This window comes from Melanerpes formicivorus, unplaced genomic scaffold (assembly GCF_026170545.1).
Source record: "Melanerpes formicivorus ecotype bairdi unplaced genomic scaffold, bMelFor1.0.p_v2 SCAF_36, whole genome shotgun sequence".
NCBI classification, from domain to species: Eukaryota; Metazoa; Chordata; class Aves; order Piciformes; family Picidae; genus Melanerpes; species Melanerpes formicivorus.
The window spans coordinates 5277016-5286343 of NW_027142388.1; the positions used below are offsets into that span (position 1 = coordinate 5277016).

General features: G+C 52.2%; 1 protein-coding gene across 1 annotated transcript in view; it reads right to left on the reverse strand.

Annotated features, from left to right (window-relative positions):
• Positions 1 to 7949, reverse strand: part of MMP17 (matrix metallopeptidase 17) — a 79717-nt gene extending 71768 nt beyond the window's left edge. Inside the window, exon 1 of the mRNA XM_068157391.1 lies at positions 7351 to 7949. Within this exon, the coding sequence (XP_068013492.1) occupies positions 7351 to 7479 (129 nt within the window). The 5' untranslated portion in view covers positions 7480 to 7949. The remainder of the gene's footprint in view (positions 1 to 7350) is intronic.
• Between the last annotated feature and the right edge of the window lie 1379 nt (positions 7950 to 9328).

The window sequence follows — 9328 nt, forward strand, 5'->3', positions numbered from 1 at the left end:
AAATCCAAACGTCCATCAGCTGCAAGCAAGGACCTGGTGACACAGGTAAAATTGCTTTTGTTCATCCAAAAGATCAATATTGTCAGGATGAAATAACATGTCAGCTGGTGTGAAGAACTCCATCTGACCACTGACAGTTCAGAACTCTCTCTTTAAAAAAAATAATATTAAGCTCCTGAATACACTGCCACTTTCCAACTCACTGTATTCAGACCCTTCTCACCAGGAACTGCAGATCATCTCCAGATTTCTTGGAAGAACAATTTGGAATAAAAATAGAATAGAATAGAATAGAATAGAATAGAATAGAATAGAATAGAATAGAATAGAATAGACCAGACCAGGTTGGAAGAGACCTTCAAGATCATCGTGTCCAACCTATCATCCAACATCACCTAATCAACTAAACCAAGCACCCTATCAGGCCTCCTCCTAAAAACCTTCAATGATGGTGACTCCACCACCTCCCCAGGCAGCACATTCCAACGGGCAATCACTCTCTCTGTGTAAAACTTCATTCTAACCTCCAGCCTAAACTTCCTGTGGCACACCCTGAGACTGTGTACTCTTGTTCTGGTACTGGTTGCCTGGGAGAAGAGACCAGCCCCTGCCGTCTACAACCTCCCTCCAGGTAGTTGTAGAGAGCAATAAGGTCTCCCCTGAGCCTCCTCTTCTCCAGGCTAATCAACCCCAACTCCCTCAGCCTCTCCTCATAGGGCTTGTGTTCCAAGCCCCTCACCAACTTTGTTGCCCTTCTCTGGAAATGTTCCAGCAAATCAACATCCTTCCTAAACTGAGGGGCCCAGAACTGGACACAGTACTCAAGGTGTGGCCTAACCAGTGCAGTGTACAGGGGCAGAATGACCTCCCTGCTCCTGCTGGCCATACTATTCCTGATACAGGCCAGGATGCCATTGGCCCTCTTGGCTGCCTGGGCACACTGCAGGCTCACGTTCAACCTACCATCAACCAGTACCCCCAGGTCCCTTTCTGCCTGGCTGCTCTCCAGCCACTGTGACCCCAGCCTGTAGCACTGCATGGGGTTGCTGTGGCCAATGTACAGAACCTGGCACTTGGATGTGTTAAATCTCATGCCCTTGGATTCTGCCCATCTGTCCAGCCTGTCGAGGTCCCTCTGCAGAGCCTCTCTACCCTCCAGCAGATCAACTCCTGCCCCCAGCTTGGTGCTGTCTGCAAATTTACTGATGACTGACTCAATGCCCTCATCCAGATTATCAATGAAGGTATTAAAGTGCACATGCTTTATTCTGTAGGCAGGAAATTCCTCAGATTTGATGGGGTTCTTTTCTGTGATACTGTCGTGGCTGATCAAACTGCCAAGAGACCCATCTGAAGACCACACTCCTAGGTGCCTGTCGGTGTTTACTCCGCACCAGGACTTCCCTCTACGCAAACCCCATTGTCAAAGGCACTTTCTCTCTACGCCCATCTAAAAACTCTCCAGTCCTTCAGCAGGCTTCTTGCCTCGCCCCCGCACGTCTGCTTTGTTTTGCACTGGATTTAACTTTGCATATGTGGTTTGGTGTGGGTTTTGTTGGTTTTTTTTTTTAATATAACATCAAATCTCTTAATTCTCTGACCCAGAAATCAGAGACAATCCTCATAAAAATCTGGGACAAAGAAGATGCAGCTGCACGCGCGCAGCAGCAACAGCTTCCAAAACTCCCAAATCTGCCCATTTAAAGTGATTTTGATTAAAGAAAGCATTTTGAGAGAACTGTTGCTGTCAGATCTCAGGTTATTTTGAAAGCAAATCCTTGGCTTTCAAATGCAGCTGTATTCTGAACAAGACACTTTAAAGAACGACGACACGATGGCCACGTTTACTGTCCCCCCGGCGATTCGTAGCTGAGATGCGAGGACTTGTCCCTCCCATGCTGTCATCTCCACAAGGCCAGCTAGGACCCAAGACCCATGCAGGGTGCATGCCTGCTCCCACAGCATACAGAAATAGAAGTTCCTTCAGCCACAGCATGACCTTTCCCAGAGCTACACAGCCCATTCCTGCGGCACTTTTGCCAATGAGTAAATAACCAGACATTAGCACATGGCCCTGGTGATGAATCATAGCAAGCCACCACTGGCACTAGTGAACCTGCAGGGACAAAACAGGGACCTAGGGAGATCCAAGTCTTCCCCCCTCTGCCCTGGTTTTGTGGCAACACCACATCTGCATCACCCTTGTATCCTCAGTGGGGCTAATGTGTATGGTCCTACCAAGATGCCAAACTGGAGAGCCCCATCCAAAGCCAGGCAGGGGATGGGACATGCTGAATTCCCCACGCCACGCTACAAGTTGAGTTGAATGAAAGAGAATAATGAGACATGGCAGGATGAGTCAGGTAGGTGCACACAGGCAGCAACCTTGTCAGCCCCCAGGGGTTTTTAGGGGAAAGAGGAGGGTGTTGAGGTACAGCTCCACAGCACACTACCACCACAGATGGTAGGGTCTGGCTGGGAGGGTTCTGCCCCAAGCTGGGGGAGCTTCTTTGACTCCCCCAGTGCTTTGCTGCAGCACACAAGGATGAAGAGCAAGGCCATGGTGGGAGGTTATCTGCTCAATCCCCAGTGCCAACCATGGGGAAGTCCCCAGTGACAACAGGGTTCACCCACCTGTTCTGAACCCTTCCAGAAGGCATAAGCTCATTAAAGCAGGAAATTTAGCTTAACTACCCTGGGTAATTCACACGAGGTCCACAATAGCAGCCAAGCCAGACGGAAATTGCATTACAGTATCTGGAGGGCTGAGGTGCTCAAATCTGAAAGGGAAGTGGTGGTTCAAACCAGCCAAAGCTTTAATACCAGATTAAATGCTTTCACAGCAGCCTATTTCAAAGCTGCCAGCCAGCCTTTTGACAATCCAGTTTAGTTTGCATTGTACTTTGGCTTCAAGAGGTACCCTAAAACGTAACCAGCAGCACTTAATTTTCTTTTCTTTTCTATTTTTTTTTTTAATGGTATCTTAACTTTCTTGGAGGGAAATTATGAATATGGGATGCTCCATACAGGAAGGGAATGAGGGCTTTAATGACAGAGGGGCCAAGCAAAGCTCCTCTCCAAAGCTGTTGGCCTGAATGCCTTAATTGTTTAGGGAAATCTATTGAGCATTTTGTTCTGGAAGACTTACCATTTTAGAAGGCTGAATGAAACTCCAACTGGGTTTATCAATTTTTAATTCCCCCATTAGCAGAAACAGAAGGTTACAAGTTTGGTAGTTTCTCCTGGTAGAAGGAACTGGCTATTTCCATACAAGGGGATTTTACTTTCAGAGGGCTAATTATCACAAGCCTTGAACCAGGAGCTAAACCATGTCTCAGGGACACCTGCCCAATCCCAGGTGATTAAATGCAGCAATTTAGAAGAGCTCCTGATTGACACCCAAGCAGGTGGAAGCGGGAGGGCAACTGAACTATGATGTGTAGCTACACATAGGCATCTGGAAATGACAGCAGCAGAAGGCTCCCACCCTCCTGCATGCAGGAAAAGCACCCCAAGAACAGCAAGAAGGAGCACGTTCCCCAGGCATGGGCAGGCTTCTGCTTGGAAATTCGGCACCTGAGAGATGCAGGGCACGGACTTGTCACTCTGCTTCCTGATGTGGGGACACAGAGGAACCTCTGTCTATCCCCCTGGCCCACCGCAACCAGCCGGAGGGGGGGGTGGGAGTGGGACACAGTGTCACAGGGCTCTGTGCCACCCCGCTTCTCCCCACAAGCGCATCCTTGTCATTCAAATGAGAAGCTGCCACAAAGACAGGGCCCTGCCCTGAACAAAGAGCCGCTTGGGACGGCGGCAGAGGGGGTGTGGGTCTGTGGTCTCCACCGATGAATGCAAATGCATCCATCCCCTGGGAGCAACTTCTCTGGGAATAACACAGACAGGCTTTGTGAGCAGGAGGCCGAGAGAAGCATCGCTTATACGCAAGCCCCCAGGAATGCCCAGCAGCCCCAGCTGGAGAAAAGCCTGGGGGGCATGCACAGACCTTCCTCATCACCCCTGACCACATAGTCAAGAAAAAGCAGCTCACAGCCTTTTGTGTCCACACTCTTGCAGTCAAACTTTCCTGGCATTCCTGCATCCCTTGGCCACTGACACCAGAGCCCAGAAGGGATGATCTTGGTGATCACCATGATGGTGGTGAGACACTGGAACAGGTTGCCCAGGGAGGTGGTAGAAGCCTCATCCCTGGAGGTTTTGAAGGCCAGGCTGGATGTGGCTGTGAGCAAGCTGATCTAGTGCGAGGTGTCCCTGCCCACGGCAGGGGAGTTGGAACTAGATGACCCTTGAGGTCCCTTCCAACCCTAACAATTCTATGATTCTATGATGCATCCTGCACCATCCTGCAGTTAGCACCTGTCCTGCAACCCCAGTGCCAGGGCAAAGCATCTGCCTCAGGTCCATGTTTGCCCAGTGCTGGGCACCAGTCCATCCCCAAGGCACAGTTTTGCCCAGTGCCCCATGTCCCACTGCAGAGCTGTCACACTTGCAGTGGGCAGCAACACAGCCCCGTGGGCAGGAGCTGCCTGCTTAACAGACAGCTCCATTACAAACCAGCAGGTCCCCAGGTCAACACCTTCAGTGTATAGACACCACTGTGCCATCTCTTCTGCAAAATAAAGCTTGAAGGTAGACCTCCCTTCAGACCTCGTTCAAAGCCCAGCAAAGTGAGAGCTCTCACTATTCAGTTGCTACTAATGTATAGGAAGTTTTTGCTGCTGGCACCCATGAGACTCTCAAGCCCAACAGCCATAAAAAGATGCAGTTTGCGAACACCGGGCACCGTGGTGAGGAGGGGTTGGGCGGGGAGAGGGTTACTGTACAGGCAGCAGTGCAAAATGCAAAGCAGTAAATCTCAAAAAGTCACACACTAAAACTCAAGGCAAACACTCAAGTCAAGCTCTGTTTCATCTGCTGTTTTATGCTCCCTCTTTGTTAGGGCAGCTAATGGAGAACAATAAAAACATTAATAATCAAGTTAGATTTATAAACTGGGCAGGATATTCCACTAGTAATGAAATCTGGAGAATCATTCTATATTATATTGCTTTGGGCAGCACTCTAACAAGAGCTGCCTTTGAATTATAGCCCTCCCTCATTTTGCTGAACTTTAATTTGGCCCAGCACCACTGTTTCATTTAAAACGAACCTCCAGCAGGACTGGAGCGGAGGATGCAGCTCAGAGGCATGGTCCTGCTCAGCACTGAAAGCCTCTCAGCTGCAAGAGGGGGTATTTGGGATGTAAGAGCTCTGTTGACATTGTGCTCTATTTACTACAGAGAATTGCTGGATATAATTTCCAAAGGTTAGTGGAGCTTTCTATCGCCATGGTTTCATGCCTCCTAGTTTTCAAATATTTGGTTGAAATGCACCACAGATCTTTAATTTCTTAGTTGCTTCATAAAGTGGATGTCAAATAATTCTTCTTAAAGCTCACACTTCCCACTCAGGGGTATTTTCCTGCCAAAAGACCTCTGAAAATACCTGGTATTTTCTGCTGCCTGATGCTCATTAGAGGGCAGAAGCACAAACCTGCTTTACCATCCCACCAGCACCATCTCAAGCCAGAGAGATGGATTTGCCCCAGCAAGAGCATCAGCTTGAGGGGAGAAATCACCCAGATCCCATCTGGTATCATCTACTCCGTACTTCCCAGCCTACATCATACTTCATCTCAATATAGGACACTGTTAATTCCATTCTCCTTCACTGTTCTCACCATCCCCTGTTTGCTTTGCAAGGCAGCCACAGCTCTTCTGCATGGTTTTTGAGCTACTGCTCAAATCCAGCCCAGGACACAGAAAAGGTACCTTAATGCCTCAAAGATGTCAGGGATAACTAATAAGCCCCCCTGAGTATTAACATTTAACCTGTAAAAGTCAAGTGCAGCCGGTATGGTAGCAAGGGTAAAAGCAGGTCAAAGATGAAGTTTGAGTCAAATTGATTGGGGCAGAATACATCAATTCCTGTGCTGTTTGCATGAAATATTAATCCTAGCTTCAACATTTAGTTCCAGAGGAAAGCAAATTCACCATATTGATGCAGATGTGCCTCATCTTCCCCACATTTTCTATTCTGCCACGAGCTGATGGAGAAAGGCAGGTTTTGTCCTTCCCGGCAGGTGTTTGAGAACGGAGCTGGAGCAAAAGCTTGGCAGCCAAGGCTGGGTAGCAGTGTCCTGGCACACTGCTGCGTGCAAGCCTTGCTCCTCAGGTAACCCTGCACATCCTCCTCCCTCCTGCCTCCTCACAGCAGCTTATGGGTGGCATTTTGAAATTCGCTGAATTTCAGGAAATCTGTCCAAATTGGCGGGCTCACCCGGGACTGCTCACTCGTGCCCAGACACAGACAGCTTTACAACGCTCAGATTTGATGTATCCGTGGGGCTTCTCTGGAGGTATGGCTGCTACCAGCTACGATAAACTTTTACCCCTCCAAGAGAAAAACCTCCATCTCTCCCCACTCAGAAGAGCTAATGTGAAGCTGCCCAGACATGCTGGCACTGTGACCTGGCAGAGACATGACCTAAGCCCTCACTGCCTGCTAAAACCTGTCATCTCCTTGCAAACGGAGCAGACACCTGTGAGCAAAGAAGCAGGACCACAAGGATGCTCAGCACATCACCGCAATGAAGTCAATCCTCGGCCTGCCACCGACACGGAGAATCCCCTACCGCATCCCCGAGCGCGTTCCTGTCCTCAGGGATCTCTCCTACTCCAAACGTGCCATTGTACCCCCGCTGGCTGGCAGGAGCTTGTGTGGCTCCACCGCAGGCAGAGAGCCCTGGAGAGAGGCCAGCCCTTTCTCGGCGCCTGAGAAACCGCCAGCCATGTGTGTGCACTGCTGGGACCGTCACCCCGCGGATGCTGGGCTGAGGGAAAGTTGGACCACCGCGCCAGGATGCAGGGGGGCACAATATAGTGGATCGGGGAGGGCACCACGCACTGGGTGCAGAGGTGCGTGCAGTGACTGCGAGGGGTCGCATTGTACACCGGGTGTAAAGGAGGGAGAGAACGCGGGCTTCCAAAGGGCTCCGACCAGTGGGTAAGGGAAGGAGGGCACTGGGAGCAGCGCGGGTAAACCGGTCAGCAGGTGCAACGAAAGCACCACACACAGTGATGGGGGGACGGGGCAACGAGCAGCGGGTACAAGCTGGCGAGCACGGGCTGCAATGCGAGGGCTACTGGGGACATTTCAAGCTGCCGGGTCTCGCCCAGCACCGCGGGGCCGGCGATGTGCGGAGGTGGAGGGGGTAGATGATCCAGAGGGGCGGTTATCGGGTGGGGTGGAAGAGGAGAGAAGACGGTGGGGAGAGGGTCGCGGATAACTCACAACTCCCCGGGTGATGTCGTCCGCCGCGGGGGTGGGCGCCGCGGGCGCTTCTTGCCACGCCAGCCACAGGGCGACCACGAGGAGCATCTCCCGGCGGCGGGCGCGGTGCCGGGCGGCGGGGCTCAGCATCCCCCCGCGCCCAGCGCCTCCCGCCGCCTGCCCCGGCAGGGCCCGGGCCCGGCCCCGCACTGGGCTCCGCCGGGCCTCCCAGCTCCGCGCCGCATCCGCGCTCCCGCCCCGGGCTGCGGCCCCGCCGGGGGGGTAGTTAAGGCGAGATGGGGAGAGCTCCGCTCCTGGTCCCGCTCCCCCGGGAAGCCTCCGTTCTACTCCGCGCTGCGCTGCCTGGGAAGCTCCGCTCCAATCCGCGCCGCTCCGCAAGAGAGGTTCCGTTCCGCGTCCACACTCCTAGGCAGGCACCGCTCTGCGCTGCTCCTTGTCCGCGCTGTCGGGGTAGCTGCGGGGGGGGGGGCGAATGCACGATTACATAGCCCCTTTCCCGCACCCCGCGGAGCAAGAAAGTTGCTTCGGGCACCGCCGCGGAGTAAAGCGCGGCTCGGTAGCGGCTGCTGCCCGGCGCTGCCGCGGCTCCCTCGCTCTTGCCGTGCACCCCTCTGCGCCCGGCCGGCGGCGGCGGAGGAGGAGGAGGAAAGGATGCTAATGAGGGAGGCGGTGTCAGAGCTCCAGCGGGGAGGGGGTGGCACAGCGCGGTCTGTCCGCTGCGTTGCGCAGCGCCGAGCGCTGGCCCCGCTCCCCGCGCGTCCGCGGTTCGTAGCGGCGACTCGGTCCTTGAGCTGGTTGTGTTCCCTCTCGGCTTGGTATCTGTGTCTAGCCGAAACGCCTCAAGTTTCCGATACGCTTCTTTCTGAGCATCACGATTTCTTTAAGTACCAGCCTCATCCTCCCGAGTTTTTTAATGTGCTGTAGAAAAGACTGTTTGGTGCATCTCTGACTGATAGCCAGCCTCAGCCAGACTAATGTCTGGCTTGTCCCCATAAACAGCGTAATGGGTTCCTATGGCCTCTGCAGCGTGTCCTCCCATGAGAGCTGTGAATCTGCCACACGCTCTGACGGACCAGATGGCAGGGGACAACCCTGACATCTCCAGCTCCTGCCGGTTCACGATAAAAATGTACTTCATACTTAGCATCTGTGTTCCCCACTTCCTATTAGCACATTAATACACTCAATAGCTTTGGAAATTATCTTTACAGAAGTTTTAATACGGAAACTGTAAAGATACTCTTCTCTTTTTAGAGAGAGGAGAAAAAAAAGTGGTCTACAAGACACGGAATTAATGAGGAACTGGCAGAGATGAAAAACTGCTTCTAGATGCTACTGGGGCAAAATCGCAATGGACATTGGTATGACACCTTCTGCAATGAATCGTAGCTGCTTCTGGAGAGGTTTGATATTAGACAGGACTAGAGGAAAGCAGTGGAAGAGGAAAGAAAAAAAAATCTTTGTTCAGAAGAGCTGGTTAAAGAGAATTGACTGGGAGACCTCACTTCCTGCAGGCGACTTTGCACTACGCAGTGTCCCCTTGAGCTGGGCTGAAATTACTGCTCTGACGGCAGAGAAATCGAATGGAAAAAAAGCCCTGGATAAAAGGGCTCAGTGCCTCACCAACAACAGCTACCTGTTGTAGCTCGGGAACTGTTAGCTGGAGAGCTTTTCGCCTCACTAAAGCAGAGCTCAGTTTCTTAAGAAGCCCAGCAAAAATTATTCACTGGTTCCAAATGAGCAGGTGTCCGAAACGCAGGAGCTCCTGCGCCCAGGCAGCTCCTGCTCACCATCGAATTTAATTTTAGACAGATACCCACGACCACCTGCTCGCAGAGCCCCCAGCTCCCGGGGGGTGGTTCCCTCTCTCCATGTATACAACTCCTGTTTGCAGGAGTCGCTCCTCCTTTGTACATCTCCCCCTGCCCACGCCTTGTTCTGCCCGACCCGCAGCTGCTGCTGCACTCGGGGGAGATCT